The 18,210-nt window shown below is 36.2% G+C and overlaps 1 protein-coding gene across 1 annotated transcript in view; it reads left to right on the top strand.

The window, feature by feature from the left end:
- Positions 1-18,210, top strand: part of SV2C (synaptic vesicle glycoprotein 2C) — a 104,762-nt gene that overhangs the window by 20,789 nt on the left and 65,763 nt on the right. Inside the window, exon 2 of the mRNA XM_027882912.1 lies at positions 7,323-8,026. Coding sequence (XP_027738713.1) covers positions 7,447-8,026 — 580 coding nt within the window. The 5' untranslated portion in view covers positions 7,323-7,446. The remainder of the gene's footprint in view (positions 1-7,322; positions 8,027-18,210) is intronic.

The raw sequence follows: 18,210 nt of genomic DNA, 5'->3' as shown, positions 1-18,210 counted from the left end.
AAAGGTGGAATTCTCAGAGATGAGAAAAGTCTTGGGATTCTCATTCTGCAGGTGCAGGGATGATGTAACCCAGCAGAAAGCTGGCAGAAAGAGAATGTAATTCTTCTCAGAAAGTTTTTCCCAGTGGGATCTGAGACTGTATTTCCTCCTAAAATGTATAGAACACTTGCCCTTTTTATTCCAGGAAGAAAAGAAAGATGTTTAATTCCAGCTCATCATACAGCTTACTCTACAAGATGCCCTTCAACATTACTGAGTTTTCCAAAGCTCCAGCGCTGTTCTGTGGCATCTGCCATGTATTTGTCTATCATTTGTACAGTGTAGTATTTGTACAGTTGCTGTTTCATAGTACCTTCACAGCTTTGTGCAGAGCAGTTTCAGAAATGGCTGCTTCAGTGGTGGAGGCTTGTCCTATTGCATATGCAGATTTTATTCCCGGCAGACTTTTTACGATGCATTGTAAGGACTCCTTGGCCATTCTTCTTAGAACTTCTCTTCAGTCTTGGTGTTTTTAAAATATGTTTTTTTGTATATCTGTCCCATGGTTTGTTTCATTTGTCTTCTTCATTGGAAGGGGAATTATTTTTCTGCTTACTTTTGACCTTGAGCCATTCATGACAGCTGATGGGCCTTTACTTTCAGAGAAGACTCTTATCTGCTCTTATCTGCTGCTGTACAGCAGCAAACATGACCATGGCAGATATAAGACAGAAATCGTTGGTCAGTGTGGTTTTGGTGGTGGTGTTTTTTTGTTCGCCAGTATTGTTCAATGAAAACTTACTTGTTCAACTGCATTGTGCTGTTCCCTCATGACATGCAGAATGATTGTTTTCACTATGATTCTGACAACTGAAAACTACAAAAAATATTGGAAACACATGTCCTAATGAAGAAAGTTAATTTTCTGGGGAAGTAGATATGAAAAGAGGGATAGGTCTTGGCTCCGGAGGGAAATACAGTTTTCTTTTACTGAGGCAGCCTTAAAAGTGCAGAGATATATTTAAATATGTTTGGTTAAAAATAAAGTTTTAAAAATAATGAAATTTCAACTTTTCTAAGATTTGTGTAGTCACTGTTGCTAATGTGGGTACAGTATGAAATCTCATTAACTTCTACTGAAGAGACTTAGTTTATGTCATCTAGTCTGGATGAAATTTCTCCTTGCTTGATTCTTGTCAATACTTACTGAACAAGCTGATGCGTTTCAGTAACCGCAACTCAACACAGATCCTGGAAATGCTCATTTAAGAGGTCAACAGGAAGCATGGTAGAATATTCAAATTCAAATTAAAACCACAATATTGGAGGAACATTCCAATGAGCCTGCCTTGTCTTTAAGGAGAATGAGTTTTTTAGTGATTGCCAGGTAAAAACATGTAGAAACTTCAAGAAGGCAGATAGTGATGAGACTCATTGCAAAACTGACAAAAGCAATCAAAACTATAGTATTTACATACAGAAAGGTAAAATAAGTTACAAGCATTGGATTTAAAAAAAAAAAAACCAAAACCAACTGAATAATTCTTATTTTCTTTGTATGTGTTTTCTCTGTTACTAATTTACTCTGTGAAAGACAGCAAGAAATTTCATATTATGTCCTGTGTTTTGTTCAGTAACCTTTTCCTAGAAAAGTAAGCTGCTTTTGATTTAAAAAAAAAAAAAATTGAAGGAAAGGATCACTCTACTGTAGAGTCTTTACAGTTTTGCTGCTATAATTTAATTAGTTGGTATGGCTATTTCAGTTTTGTAACATTGCCTGGCCTTAGTGTTAGGGGTGCATCGAGCTGAGTCTAATTCTATGGACTTAGACGTTATAACAACCCAAGAGTAGATAACGTCTTCCCTTGCTTTCAGTAATAAAGCTATTTTGTAGGTCAAAAGAAAGCATGAAGGAAGCTTAATAAGAGAGGGTGGACCATAGATGAATCTTCAGTCCAGACTGTGACCTTGGGCGCAACTGTGGATCAGAGGGGTTTAGAAGACTGAGTGAATCTAAATTACAGTAAGCTGAATTAGATGTGTCTATGTCATTGTTAAAAGGATGGTGGTCCTCATAAAACTTATTAGCATTGTGGCACCTTTCTTAGGATATTCTTTCAAGGATATTTGAAGCATAGAAGTAATGTAAGGTAGGACTAACATAGTGGAAGTATAAAGTGAGAATGTCCCACTTCCTAACTATAATTTTTACAGAGAATAATTTTTACAATATTATTGAATTTTTATAACAGATCATTCAGTTAAAATTTCCTGATTTTCACTGGACAGAATTTACAGTTTTTGTCCTGTATATGCATTTGGTCTGATTTCATTGTAGTATTAGATTTTTGGTTTGTACTGCTTTAAGCAGAGCCTTTGGATATCCTGGTTTCATGCTTATATATCCAGCTCTAAGTGAGGAAGAATTAGGCCTGTAATCAAAAGCTCTGTGGGAAAAGAATTAGTTAGAGATATTTGAGGTTGATGGTACTTAAGGGCTCTAAGAGTCAGTTAGAGTTAGTATTTTTTGTTAAAGGCTGATGTCTGTGTACATTTTGCTTTCAGGCAAATATATAACTTTTTTCTGATAAAGGTTATCAAATTTCAAGTAAAAACAAGCTAAAAACAATTCCTTCTGTTTTATTCTAATTAGATTAAAGTCAATCAGATATTTTAAGAGAAATAGGGCAGGTAGAGCAGAAATGCAGAAAGTTATCTCTGCTGGTTTAATGAGGAAGGGAAGTAATAAATTGGGAAGAGTATGATTGCAGTATACCATGAAACCCTAGTCTCTTCTGAGCTCAGGATCTTTGGTATGTACTATAATAATGAATTCCCATGCTCATCTTGTGTGCATTTTTTGTGGTTGCAGTGAGGGTACAATGACAAGTGCTGGTACAGAACAAGTGATGAGAATGCTGTCAGATCAGGAGAGAGTTGGGGACTGCCACTGCTGGTGGCACTGCAGTCTTGCAGTAGTTTACCTAGCTCTGACAACTGCAGCCTGAGCTAAAAGCACTGCAGCCTGGATGTGTGACTTTCAATGTGAGAGAAAGAAAATTTGCTTAATATACAGAAACCTATCTTTTACTCTGCTAACATTACACAAAATGAATCCCATTTACACCAGCTTTGGTGACAAATCTTCTGTATTTTAAAAAAAGTGAATACCTCTATAAAAAAAATACACTTTGTTGAGGATTCTACTCTTTATTGAGTCATATTGAAGCAAGTACAACTTTGCAAAAATAAAAGAAAGCCTCTTCTGGAACAGCTTTGTGCATGAAGAGATGGGAAGGAGGTCTGTGAGTATACCATTAATTCAAGAATGGGATGTAACTCTGCTTATATGGCTCAGGTCTATGGTCACTTGTGGGATTACGTCCTTTATGTTATTTGAACCATACCATGTAAACGTTGTTGGAGAAATACAGTAATACTTGAGAACAATTTTTCTTTATCATGGTATGTAATGTATGGTATGCTTCTATTTTTCTTAATCTCTTTTTATTTTTTTTTTTTTAATGAAAGCACTTGCAAGACAATAGCATTTTCTGTTTATGAGTTAGCATAGTTGGGGTGCCTATATTAACCTGGGTTATAAAATCATTTGACACATCAAGGCAGTGTAATCTGAAGTAGTTATGATCTAACCAAGGATTATACCTTCACATGATGACTAATTTGGAGCAACTGATAAACTCAGAAAACACAAAACACCTGTATCCATGATCATTGATAATAGAAAATGACAGTAGAAAACCAAAAATTAAACTAGAATAAAAATGCCAAGAAAAATGTGCGTTTAAAACTTTGTATAAATGTGTAAAATGTGCGTCAACTTTGATTAGAAAAGAATTTTACTAATTTTTTTCTTTGAAAAGCAATCACAGATTCAAAAGAAAAACAGGAAAGATGCTATACTAAATCCGCAACAGTATGTGAAGTGCTGTAGCTGTGTTTGAGTGTGACTTCCAGATCTATTCTGAAAACTTCATTATCTGAAGATATGCATATACTTAATGTCTCTGGTAGTGCTCAGTGAGTCCTCTCACAGCAGTCTTGGTGGGAATGAGTTTTCTGACATGTCATAGATTTATATCTTTGTGGGATCTCGCTGATTTGGTTTGTAATGTCCAAACTTTGTTTCAGATATAGAACAATATATACAAAGTGCTACATGTACTGGAATTTGCAAATGTAATAGAATTGAAAAGAATAAATACTAGAGCAAAAGAACAATTTGGTTTTAGGATTTTTTTTGGTATATGCATGTTTGAGTGTATGAGTGTTTGAAAAAACCTGTTTTGTCAGTATTTCTTGAAGTAGTATTTCCATTTCAGATGGAATCACTATATTCTTGGGATTTTTTTTAATAAATTAAAAGAATTGAATAGGAATGTGGTATTTAGTTAAGTGAAAGCCAGCAAACATGTATGATGAGACGGTACAAACAAGAGTATACATCTAGGCTATCATCTATGCTTTTGCTTCTTTATGCTACTCAGGTAGCCATTAATCCTCTCTCTTTCAGTCTTTCCAGTTACTTACTTGTAGTCTATCAGTCCAACATAATTAAAAGGATGGGGAACTATCATGCATGGGCTGTAAATTATTCCTCTTTGTAGTTATCACCTTAAGGCGGGGATTTCAGTTTGTTCAGAAAGCAAAGCCATTTAAAAGAACAGTGTTCAAATTAGGTATTCTGCTTGGAAACGTGGGCAAGATAAGTTTCTGATTTCTGCCCTGATAGAAATTTTCCTTGGTCTCTGTGCAGTTTTTTTGTTAGCAGAGTTATGCTGTTAATGAGTTTGAATAGGTGTAGTTGCTTGTTGACATATCTGGTCTATCATAAGTTACAGTGTAAGTTCAGTTACTTTTGCAAATTTGTGTTTTAAGACTGAATTGCTGAACTCATGAGGTAGGCGTTCTACAGAAGAGCAAAGTGTGGTTATACCAGTGCTGGCATTTAAACTTTTTGTTCATTTGGTGTTACTAAATTCCTGCTGTCTTCCCTCTATATATATACCCTCAAGTAACAGGAAATCTGACAACTAAAAATCCTTAAAGGAAGACTGAACTCACTGGGAAAACAAAACAAAGAAACAAAAAAACCCTGAGTATCAATCGAAAAATTAGAGGAATTCAGAGTTCTTGTTGAATAGGTTGTGTGGACATTGTAAAATAATCTAAAATTATCAAAATCTAGGAACACGCTGTAATCATTAACCCTCAGAAAAGTGCCTTTAAGAAGTTCATTAAGTTCTTGAAAGTGTTTGTAGAAGGCTTCAGCAGACCTAATGATTGTTGTGATGCAATGCATGTTTATTCACAGCTAGTAGATACTGCAGCTGCATGTAGGTAAGGATAAGATACCTAATTCAGTACACAAAGAATAACTTCTAAGGAGCACCTTGAAAAGTAAAAAGCTGTAATTAGAGAAACTGCCTTAGCATAGAAGTTTCACCAGGATGACCTACTTAGAAGGATCATGATGTACCTGAAGTCAGACTACAGTTTGCAGATATAAATATTATATCATGTCTTTTTTTTAGGCTGCATTTCTCTTCCAGTAAATGCTTCAGTTCACATTAATAGCTGAATACTGCCATCCCATTTGATTTCTGTGAGAAAAATTCAAAGTGTATGAAATTAATCTAGAGGAAGAGACTAAAAATAAAACCATTTTCCACTATGGGTGAATTTCTGTTGTTAAAAAGCTGGGAAATACCTTGTAGCTTCTAATGTCATGTCTGTGTGATTTTAAGTTTTGTTTTCTTCTATCGGAAGTACATCATGCCCTTAGTTTTTCTAATGCAGTCTGTGATTCTTCCTATTCCTCAAAACAGTATCACTCTTAAAACTGATGTCTGGAATATTCTTCATGAGACAGTGTCTACAATAGAATGAATAGAGGGCAACTTCTTAAAGCATTACCCTGTTCTTCTCCTATGGAGCTTGGAGTGCAGTTCACAGTGCTTTAGAAAAGGAAATAGGATTTGCTTCAGGAATTTCCAGCAATTTTTACTCCTGCATCGTGTCTCTGCCTTCTTAGTTGTATTAATGCAGTTTTTCTGAGGTAATGCTGGAAAGTAGATCATTAAAATGATCATGGTTAAAAATAACCTTTTCTCCAAGATGGAAGGAGGCAGTGTTTTCTTAGGAGCACTGCTACATAAATTTTAGCCTGCTTTCTCTGAGAGGAGAGGTTTCTGCAATCTGTTGCAGTGCCCAGACTTACACACACATTCTCACTGAGACCCTTAGCTTTAAACACATGAGTAATGATGCAGTTTTGTAATTGGTTTTAGCTCTTCTAACTGTGGACTGTTGCCAAAGAAGTATCCTGCAACTCTTCCTTCCCTTTGCCTGCACACTGCTGCCATTTCTTTCTCCTGCCCCTAATGATAGTGAAGATGTGTGATGAGCAAATTGCCTTGCAGATATGCCTGGAAACTGCACAGAGAAGAAGGGAATGGTTAGCCTTCAGTCTAATAAGCAAACTGCTCTTGACTCATTGTGTCTGCATTTGTGACCTTGAGGCTGCACAAGATAGGAAGATACAGCAGGGGAGCAGGGAGGAGAACTGAGGCAAAATGTCTTGGTGCTTTCATGTAGACAGACTAGCAAGAACTTATGCCAGACTTACCCCTCTGGGGTGAATTACCTGGTGGTAGACAGTTGTTCAAGTCTATCTCTACTGTTTCTATGGACATGGAAAAAAAGGAATGTGTCTGTCCATAATTTAGGTATTGGGAATCTTCGAAGTGTGAAAGTACCACCATTTTCATCCATACAGCTCCCTGCGCTAAATTTTTTAGGGTGGGACTTCAAATTGTTAAAATTCCGTGTGAATGCAATGGTCATATCCAGTCAGCTTTGAGGCACTGATGCAGACGTGAGGAATATTAGCTTCCTACAGGATTTGTATTAAGCAGCAGGACAGAGGAAAAATATTTCACAGTCAGTCATTGAAAGAAAAGTTAGTCTTTGTAGCCCTTTCTTACAAAACAGGGAGTTCACATGGGGAAGGCTGCTAAAGATAGAGTCAACATGATGTATGGTGTATGGAATTGATTGGTTTCTTTCAGAATAAAACCTGGTATGCAAGACTAGAGAGTAATAAATTGAATTCTGAAAAAAAAAATGTAAAGAGAACAACTTTATCTTCAGCATATTTTTCTTGTAACATGGGATATTTGTATGTCTGAAGAAAACACAGCTTTGTATATTGAAAGTCCTGTACTTTGATGTCCAGTGTTTAAATGAAGATTCAAATGGTACTATATCAATGTGAAGAAACATCTAAAAAGGAGTAAACTTTTTTCTCTTATATTTTGCAGGTTGAATATTACAGCTTCACATGTACTTGAGCTTTTTCTACTGATGTCCAACACACAATAGATACTCCGAAGAGTATTCATCAGGTGCCTCTGCAGCATAACAGCAGTTCCTCTTTGATACAAGATGGAGGACACATACAAAGACAGGACTTCACTAGTGAAAGGGGCGAAAGATATTGCCAAAGAGGTGAAGAGGCAAGCAGTGAAAAAAGTGAATAAAGCTGTTGACAAAGCCCAGGACGGTTACACACAGAGGTCCTACAATCGATTCCAGGATGAGGAAGATGATGATGATTACTATGTTCAAGGAGGAAATTATGGTGTAGAAGCTAATGATGATGAAGGATCAAGTGAAGCAACTGAAGGACATGATGAAGATGATGAAATTTATGAAGGGGAGTATCAGGGAATCCCCAGCATGGGGCAGGGAAAGGAGGACATGGTGGCCTTAGGTCAACCTATGCGTGATGAATATAAGGATCGCCATGAACTGGAAACAGAGAGAAAAGCGGATGAAGAAGAGCTAGCACAGCAATATGAATTAATAATACAAGAATGTGGCCATGGTCGCTTCCAGTGGGCCCTCTTCTTTGTGTTGGGAATGGCCCTGATGGCTGATGGGGTTGAAGTTTTTGTAGTTGGATTTGTGTTGCCCAGTGCTGAAACAGATATGTGTATACCCAATTCTGGATCAGGGTGGCTTGGTAAGTAAAGTCTTTGCTCTGTCTTTCTGCTATTACAGGAGTTGGTTACAGTTAGCCTAAATATGTATTTGTCAACACCAATTCTTGTATCAAAACATCTTTATATTGAATATAAATAAGAAATTCACAAAGTGCAGTAACATTAATTAACATTAATTATGTATTCAATGAAGATAATAATTTTTTTAGATTTTTTTTTTTCATTTCATTCAGTCAGTAAATAAATCACTGAAGAGGAAGACTGGACAGTAAAACGTAAGAGGAGAAGGACAAAATTTGTTCTCATTTACAAGAGTAGGCATCCAGAGGAACTAATTTTAAAAAAAAAGAAACAAAAAATCCCCAAACCTCAAAACCAGCCCAAGGTGGAGTATTGGAGTTCTGCTGGATTTATACAAGTGTAATAAAGAGCAGATGATACAACTGTCCAGCAATATTGTCGTACTGTATGGGAACTTTCCCCTTGTGAGGTGGAATGCAATCTGGTAAACACAGGAATTCCCTAGAAAATGCTGTATAGTACAGCCTTTCCCTCTTTTTAGTCCTTTTATATCAATGACTGTTCTCTAACCATCCAAAAAGATTAATGTTTACATTGGGTCAGGGGGACAAATGACCGAAGATGAGACTGAGGTATGCTTTTTGTGTTCATTCTGTTGATGGGGATGGGCTGTGTCTCATCCTCTTCCCTATTCCCTCCTGTGAGGTGGCAAAGGGGCAGGCTGAGCCAGCCTTGTGTGGCTTGCTGAGAGCAGCACTACTGCAAGCAGGTGTGTGCTTGCCCTTCCTGGGCATGACTGTGCCCAGGTAAAACAAGGCTCTCATGGGACAGGGCAGTGGAGAACAGGTGTAGAAATGGTTTACAAGGAAGAGTGGAAGGAGCATGATGTTTTTAATATGATTTTTTTTTATTCATTCCTTGGCAGTTAAGGACAACTCATCAATTTCTGTAATTTTTGCAACTTTTATGTTGCTGGAACAAAAATTATTGGTATCAATTTCATTTTTTGAGTACTGATAAAGCTATTTGTTTTACCATTTTCTCAACACCCTCTCAATAAATGGCATGGTCAAAGTTGTCTTTATTCTGCAGGATGCTAACAATATAACAGTGCCCAATTAATTTGAATTACATTGTATTTTTTAAAATAGTGTTTCACTTAATCAGCTGCTGTAAGCATTATGGAGGTGTCTGGAATTAGGAGTGGGGAGTACTGTCCCCACAGTAGCAGGGACCATGGGAAATCACATCCACCTGTTGCAGTCTGCCCCATGTCAAGAAGACTATCCCTGTCACTAGACCCTTCATGATGCTGACTTGAGATACACTGGAATGACTCTGTCAATGTTTAACTAAAATTCAATACAAAAACTGTTAAATATCTCATAGTTATAAATATGTGTGTATGTGTATGTGTATGTGTATAAATGATGATTGTTTACAAAATATTACAGCTATGGAAAGCTTAGCTGTGCAAGCAATGTATTTTCATACCTGAAGTAAAGAATTTGTAGTGTATCTTACTTTCGTAATAATATAACGCTAACCTCTGTGTTGAGGTGTTAACAAACAAATAATTCTGTACTAAAAGATTAACATATAAAAGTAGAAAAGAACAGAGATAAGCATTTTCTCTCCCAGTGTGTGTTGAAGGCATTGCAATGGTCATTTTATCAATAATGTCACAAAAAATATATTACTTATCCATTGTTAATAGAAAGATATCATTAACTGCAGTTCATCAGTACACTGACATACATATTGCTTATAAACAGAGTAGATGCACTGCTTGCAGAGAGCATAGCCTTAATTCCAGTGACACAAAATAGCCATTGTATCAGTGAATGCTTAGTGAAAGCATTTTTATATTGTCTTAACTAGGCCCTCACAACCATGCATTTAAATTATTTTGCCGTTGTAATTTCACATCACAATTACATCCTAACTGGGGTCTTCCAGATATACAGGAAGACCAGACATAATTTTTTTTCTTGATTATAATTCCATGATCCAGAGGGCTTAATGTTGTTAGAATACTAAAGTCATAGGACCAGTGCTAGGATTCATCAGGTAGAATTGGTACACATTCAAAATATTTGTTTTTCAGGCAAATTTCTAATCTGTTAAATTACATACGAAGAAAATGTTAGTTTGTCTTTATAAAAGCATTGATTGACTCCATTGTAAAAGATTTTTTCTCCTATATCATGCCATGATAGTTTTGTTTTGTTTTGTTTTGCTTTGTTTTTTTAATTTGCTTGCACCAGGACAATTTCCCAGATTTCTTTCCTATTAACCCTTGTACAAGCTTGAGGCCTCTGTTGATCACTAGCAGCATTTTAGAGCCTATAAAGTCATATTATGATTATGCTGATCAGAGTAATTCTTATTGGCTTTTGAGTTAAATAGTAAAATAATAGGCTTTCCATCTCCAAGAAGCTGCTTCATTAAAAACAGGGAAGCTGACTTGCTTAAATTCTCCAAGATTATAGTCACATGTCACTAAGCATGAGAGAAAGGTCCAGTTCAACCTGGCTGTACCTGCCAGCTCCTGCGTGTGAGTGGATTCACATGCAGCTCAGAAGTGGACTGATATTAGGTTAATTCTCTGGGCTCTGATTTGGGTATACTTTTCTACATAACTTTTTCTCTGTTTTTGCATTGAGAAGTTTTATTGTGGTTTTTTTTTTCTTTTCTGTATAATTCAAATTATTGTCTCTACTTTCCTCAGCATCTCTGTATCTGAAATACCGAAATATTGCTTTCTCTAAGCTAGGTAAAGCTAGTTCTTCCCAGTATATCTGTTTTGGATACCATACCACTTCTGACCATCCTCTCACTGGTTCTCCTGTGGGACCTGTAAGTGCTCACCCTCATATCTACGATCTTTGACAACTGCATCGCTGTCACCATTGCTAGCAGTATATACAGCCTGACTCCTGCTTGACTTACCCATGATGACACTTTCTGTGGCACCGGTTGGCACATTTTTTGGACAGATACCTCCATCCTTTTTTCATACTTTGTTAGAATCCTAGACTCATGTAACAGTTTGAGGTGGAAGGAACCTTTTAAAGGTCATCTAGTCCAACCTCCCTGCAATAAGCAGGGACATCTTCAGCTACGTCAGGTTGCTCAGAGGCCCATCCATGTCAGTACTGAGAAATATCAGGGTCCCAGGCTTAAGCTATTATCTTTAAACTTTTTTTTTTTCTTTTTTACATTCATACCAACAAAACCTAACAACTGATTAGCCACTCATATTTGCTGATTGCCATCCTTTCCAGAGGCCAATTGTTCCTCAATGATTTCTGATAATCTCCCTGGCCTGTTTTGAATCCCTAGATTATCCCCTGAATGAAGTTTAGCCTGAATGATCTCTTGAGTGTGAATAGTCTTTTATTTTGTTCTGTTTTACTTACCATTGAGTGCAGCAACATGTTTGCCAAGACTTTGATACGGTTTCATAGACAGTCCAGCAACAAACACAGAAATAATCTTTATATGTTAAAAATATTCTTAGCTGATGATTCAGTCATACAGACACTTCCTTTCATCTAAATAACTCAAGTATTGTTGTAAATCATTGGACTTCTAATGCAGGTATTGTGAATATAAATGGTAAGAAACAGTTTAGTTTGGAAGTCAAATTATTTTCTGAAAAGCCATGTTTAGTGTCAAGTAATGTCTTGATGTAGGGTTTTTTCCTGATATTATCTGGATATGTAATAATTACATTTTGTGTAATATTTGTAGAAAGAAGAGTATCAAGAGGCATCACTAGGTCTTTTGGCCCAAAGTAGTTTTCTATCTGGGACAACACCCTCCAATTCTGCAATTTTGCATTGGATAGCTCATGCAACATGCTTATAAGCTCTGCTAAGAATACCAGGTGGTCACTGATTTTTTCCCCTCCTTAGTTTATAAAAGTACTGGCTTTCCAGATCCTTGCTACTTAATTTGATTCTGGTTTTGCACTGATCGTTTTCAACAACTTTATATTCAACCAGTACCTTCCTAGAAACTTATCAATGAAAAATGCACTTAACTGCTGGGCAGCAAACAGCTCTGCAGAAGAGGAGCTAGGATTTTTAGAAGGAGGCAAGTTAACATGGGACAGCAGTGCCTTGCAGCTTCATTATCACAGATGGCCAGTAGGAAGAGAGGAGTGATTATTTTCCATTCTTAACACAGTGAGCCCAGATGCTGGATTTTTTGTCCTGTTGTGGAGTCACCTGAAAATAAGAGATTGAAAAATTTGGGAAAATTCAGTAGAGGCCCAGTAAGGTGATAAGAGGATTGGAATACATGGCGTATAAGAAGAAGCAAAAGGACTGGGTCTTGTTTAGGTTGGAGGAAAGATGTCTAGGTGGGGAATCTATACTATTTAGTAATTGAGGGAAGCTACAGAGAGGATGTGCAAGAGGTCGGAATTTGCAACCAGGGATCTGTTATAATAAAGAAAGTTCACACTGCGGTGGTCAACCACTGGGAGATATTGCACAGAGAAAATGTGGAATATTCTGGAGATTTTCTAAAGAATGCCTGAAGCAATGTAATCTTGTTCTAAAGGTAACTCTGCTTTTAGAAGAAGCCAGACTAGAATTCTCCAAATGTCCTCCCAAGCCAAGCTTTTCTGATTTCATAAACTAAAAAACAGCTGTCTGCAAATGTATAACACTTCCACCACCCTATAAATAAAACAGATACTGCAGCTGTTACACCTGAGTAAACCTGTAAAGGAAAAGAGTATTCTGAACTCATGGGTACACAGGCTTGCTGTTTCAAATACAGATTAGAGTCTAAATTCATTTAGGCAAGATCATATAGCTGTTCTCTTCAGTGTCTTCATAAATGACTTGAATGCAGGACTGGGAGGAATACTAAGCAAGTTTGCAGACAATACAAAATTGGGAGGAGCTGTTGACTCCCTCAGAAGCAGGGAGGCCTTACAGAGAGGGGGCCTGGAAGTCTGGACTGGACAATCACCAACTTTATGACGTCCAAAAAGGGAAAGTGATGGATTCTGCACCCGGGCCAGAGCAACCTTCGATGTTAATAAAACTGGGGAATGAGAGTCTGGAAAGCAGTGCTGCAGAAAGGGACCTGTGGGTTCTGGTTAATGGCAATGTTATGAGTCAGCAGTGACCAAAACTGCACACAGTATTCAAGGTGAGCCCACCCCACTGCAAAGCAGAGCAGGACAATCCCTTCCTTCAACCCCACTGGTGATGCTTTGCCTGATGCCCCCCAGGACGTGGTTGGCCCTCCTGGCTACCAGGGTACTGCTGGCTCAGATTCAACTCCCATATTCCTATCTGAGGCTGTTCTCCAGCCTCTCATATCTTTTATTTGCAAAGAAAATTTAAGTTAAATGGCTATGTGCTTGTAGTTATCTTCAAATCTCTTAGAGATCAATTGTGTCTAAAATAGTTAAAAATCATTGGGCTGCTATTTTGCTCATTATGGTTATTTTATGTCTCTGCCTATCCCTTCACAGATCAACAATTTTACCATTTATGTCACACTAATCTGTAGTCTTACAAAAGTGCCAAAAAGAAGGAAATGCCTCCCAAAGGAAAAGCCTAAGGGCTAAGTTGATTTCCCACATTTAATTTGGCTGTCACTTTCACTTTTTCCTCTCTGTATCAACTGCCTTGGGATCTCTGACTGATGATACATCACTTCTTAAATCAATATGTCAAATGGAGTTTTTTAACCAAACTGAACATTGAAAATATGATGGTGCACTTTTTCCCAAGTCTCTGGTTAGTTCTGTAGCACAGTTTAATTATTATCTGCAAGATTTTGTGTTTCTTGTGCACTTGTATCTCTGAATGTTGTATCTTGCATAAAATACTGAGCCATGAAATGAGACAATGTATAAGTTCTTTGTCAAGAAGGAAATATTTACACAGAAAAAGTGTTAATGAACTACATTAAAATATATAACAAACATAATTTAGTGGATCTTCATTACAGCTGAATAAATTTCTTCCTATGCATGTTCACCATTAATTTAATCAATTAAGGATTTTAGCCCCTTTCAAAGTTTGACTAATTGTTTTATCTTACACTATCAGTATTTTGAAGAATTGAAAGAAAATTGTTTGAAATAGCTTCATATGCCAGACCTTTGGCTTGTTCAAGGGAATGTCAGTGCTGAAACATATGGAACACAATTTTTTAATCTACTCTGAATTATATCTGAAAGATATAAGTCTTTCCTTGTGATGGGTACACTGTGCATACCTGTTTCACTTGTTTGAAGTATCAGTTTTGTATTGTTTCAAATGTATAGAATATCATTACTTTCATAGTTGATGCAGAATCAAAGTCACTATATTATACAAGTATAAATACTTACATGAAGGAATAATACAGAGTTACTGGTAGAATAAATATGTGAATATGACATATGTACATTTTTTAAATTCTTCATGAAAAAACTCATTTAAATAACAGCTATAATGATAGTTAACAGTTTGTCCAGGATACTGTTATTTACTGACATTCATAATAAAGTCTATTTTTTCATTTATTCCTTTCCATTTTTCAGTGATTTGTGAGCCCTATAGAAAATGGGAGGGCTTAATATGAGGGAACAATATGAATGTAAGTTTTTGTAGTTTGACATGCTACAAAAGAGCCTGACAGCAGTCTGGGAGGAGTTACTCACAGGTTTGTTATATGAGCAGAACTATGGGTGACTTAGAGGAGTTCTGGTAATTTATTTTTTTTCATTAAAGATTAAATATTTCAATAAATATTACAAGCAGACCAACTCTACTTACTACTTATTCTACGTATTTGCTGCTAGATATGCACTTCGCTACTGCTAACTGGAAAATGATGTTCATTGGCTCTGATAAACTTATGGCACATTGTACACATTTTACACAGTCTTTGTTCAGCTAACGGAAACAAAACCAAGTGGTTTTGATGACATATTACATATATCAAGTTATTCTAGCATTTCTTAACAAGTGAGCTTTTCTCAGGATAAATATGTAGTGAATCTTTTAAAATACTCACAGAAACCTGTTTAACAGGCAGACTGATGTTTTGACTTCTGGAGAGGATTGTAGAAAGTTGGGAGAGTACTGTAATGTAGAAAAATGAAGCAAATAGTGTAAAGTGAAACTGGCTGTACATCCACAGTATTAAAAAAAGATCTGCATTCTCAACAATTAGTGAAGAAAAAAAATTTTCAAATTTCTTTACAGCATGTTATCCGGACTGAAATTATTTGCTTTATGCTGGTTAGCAATGGAGAGTTTCATATGAATTTGAGGGAGTATGGATGAATATAACCTATGTGATGTGTGGCTCTATTGTGCTGTGTATTGTTTTTGTCTGGCATTTGTTAGGACCTGCTCATTTTCACAGAGCTCAAATACTTTCCTAATCGCTAGAATTCAGGGCAATTTTTGAGGTTGGTTCTGAAGTTGCTACTAACAAGTCTTGTTAAATGGATACCATAAACTGATAGATGTAGTCATCTAAACAACGTTCCGTCTAGAGATTAAGACACTACCCCCTGTAAATAAGTAATTAAAAGCCTTTTAGCTTCACCAGCACCTGCAGGTGTATTGGCACCACACAGAAGGTTATTCTGATGTGTTATTCTTAATTCTGACATTAGGTTATTTAATCTGTTTCACTGACTCTAAATGGGAAAGCAGAAACATGGGATCATTAGCAATGGAAGTTTCCTTTTTCTCTTGCATGCAGCTGTGTAATAGGTGAGGTAGACCAGGTATTTTGTCAGGCGCTTTGGGAGGTATGTGACTTTCAGACACTTACCAATTTTTGTAACTAGTTCCTAAGTTAGGCCTAGTTCAATGTCTCTCTCTGAAAGCAAAAATTTTGGTTTGGGTTTGTTTCTTTTATTTTTGTTTGGTTTTGTTCTGGTTTTGGTTTTTTTTAGTATAATTTCTCTTCCCCCACCCTTTCACTTCATTGGAACAGTGGTGGTAACAGCCAATATATGGATGAAACAAAATAAAAATAACCTATTTCCTCCCATTTACAAGCAAAGAAATTTAAACAGTATTGTAATATAGTTACACAAAAGAGAGTTAATGGCTGATTAAACACTAAAGAAATAGTCAGCTGTTAGCTTTAATATCGAACGGAAACCTTCACTAAAAGCGTAGTTTTATTAATTAGATTTGAGTATCAAGTGCTTTCATTTGCAGAGTTGGATGCATTTGTTATAAATAAGACTAATATGTTGGGATTTTTATTTTAATTCAACATTAATTAAAAGTTATTGATATTCATGGGCTGGGCTCTGTTTAGTGTCAGAAGCAAGACTAGTTGAATTAAACATTAACATTCAGGCAATAAACCATGGCCAAAATGAACAGTTTTGATATGAAATTAGATGATTAATGTAGATGACTACATGGGTATTTTAAAGCTTCAGTGAAATATATTTTTAGTTTTTGAAATTTAATTAATCCTAGCTCATTGCCCAGTGCTTTGCACTGCTCAGTCATATGCAGCATTTATAATCATTCTGATTCTCAGGTTTGCCGTGTAAGTGCATTTCAAATTGCAAAGTCACAGCAATTTCTGCCATGACAGGGTCAATTCAGAGATGGACAAAGAGCGCATTGAATTTAGCATCTAAATCTGAGAGCAGAAAAATCCAGAGGAACCTCCGCAGTTGCAGTGGGATAAAACAGGAATTAGGGGGGTTAGGACAGCTTAACTGGGTGTGTTTTATCTGAAGCTTGCCTGTTAGGATTTTCTTGCTGATGCCAGAGGGAATTGTTGGATCAAAGAAAAAGATAGTGTAAAAGTAGTTTCTTCATTGATAACACGTAGGGAATCTGTCAGCAGCTTAATGTCATCACCTGGGATTACCTGAGTTTATGTTAATATCTGTGCTTTATATATTGTGTATTGGAAACCACCTTCTTGTAAAATATTGTTTGTATGGGAAGAAAAATACCAAAAATTCTATAGTTTTTACAGTTCCATGTTGTTAAATTTGAATGCTGATCAATTATTTCTGTGGTGTATATCAAGGAAACAGTGCTTTAGTCTTTTTCTCTATAATACATTGTGGATTTATCTTGCCAAGCAGTAGTTGTTTGAAGTAACAGATCGCTACTGTCTGCTGAAATAATCACTATCAGTATTCCATTTAAAAGTTACTCCAGTAAAGAAATGGAATAACTCTGATGAATTTTTTATTCTGAGAAATCTGTTTTGGAGTAAATAAAAATGATGCTTGCATCTGGTAGTAGATGACACTTTTTTAAAAGACCAGTTATTGACATGATAACATTTTTAAAGCAGAAGTGATGACGACAATGTACTGCTGCCTTATCAGAAAATACAGCTGTGAAGAAAATTCCTCATCCTAGCAAGTAATCTATTACCTGTCACAATCTCTGCAGCTACTGAACTTCTATTAATTTAATGATTTATCTGATTTGGATATAAGGATAAACAGAAGCAGTTACTCCTTTTGTTATTACAGTGTTTCAGTTAAAATAGTAGCTGAAAAATGTATGTTACCAATGAATAATATTCTGAAACAGTAAAAAAAAAAATCACATCTGCTTGTGTAAATTTTATATATATTGTAAGGTGAATGCCACTGGAAATGTAATGATAAGTACTAGCATATGGAAGCTTAGAGTTAGAAATTAATTTTTCACAGTTACTAGACAAAGGTCCAGAGTTGTATCACCATGTTCTGCACTAAATATATAAAGCAGAATTAGTCTCATTAGTTCAAAGAGAGGGAACATGGTGGCAAAATACCAGATTTTTTCCTGATGGAATTAAATTGAGCCTTACACCACAAACACCTCAGGTTGTAAATCTTTCAACTGAGGTACAGGAAGCAAATTGAAATTAGGCATATTAGGCACATAAATTTAATACAAGTATGCTAGAGGAAACAAAAAGAAAATCACTAATACTTGAATGAAATTTGTGTGGCTTGACTGATACTTGAATAATTATTGTGTGAATTATTGTTGTGTGACCCATTGTCTTTCCAGTGGACAGTATTCCTTTATAGCTCTGGAAAAGCTTTGATCAAACCTTTCCAGCAGTAAGTTTTCATCTCTGGAATTTCCTTCAGGGTGGACCCACACTGCAATAGATTCCTGATTTGGAACTATATGCAAGTTGTTTTTCCTTGGGGAAAAAGAAAAGA

The sequence above is a fragment of the Empidonax traillii genome, unplaced genomic scaffold (genome assembly GCF_003031625.1).
Source record: "Empidonax traillii isolate 1590-97213 ecotype Southwest subspecies unplaced genomic scaffold, ASM303162v1 scaffold8:size5222938, whole genome shotgun sequence".
NCBI lineage: Eukaryota > Metazoa > Chordata > Aves > Passeriformes > Tyrannidae > Empidonax > Empidonax traillii.
This window is presented reverse-complemented; position numbering and strand designations above follow the sequence as displayed.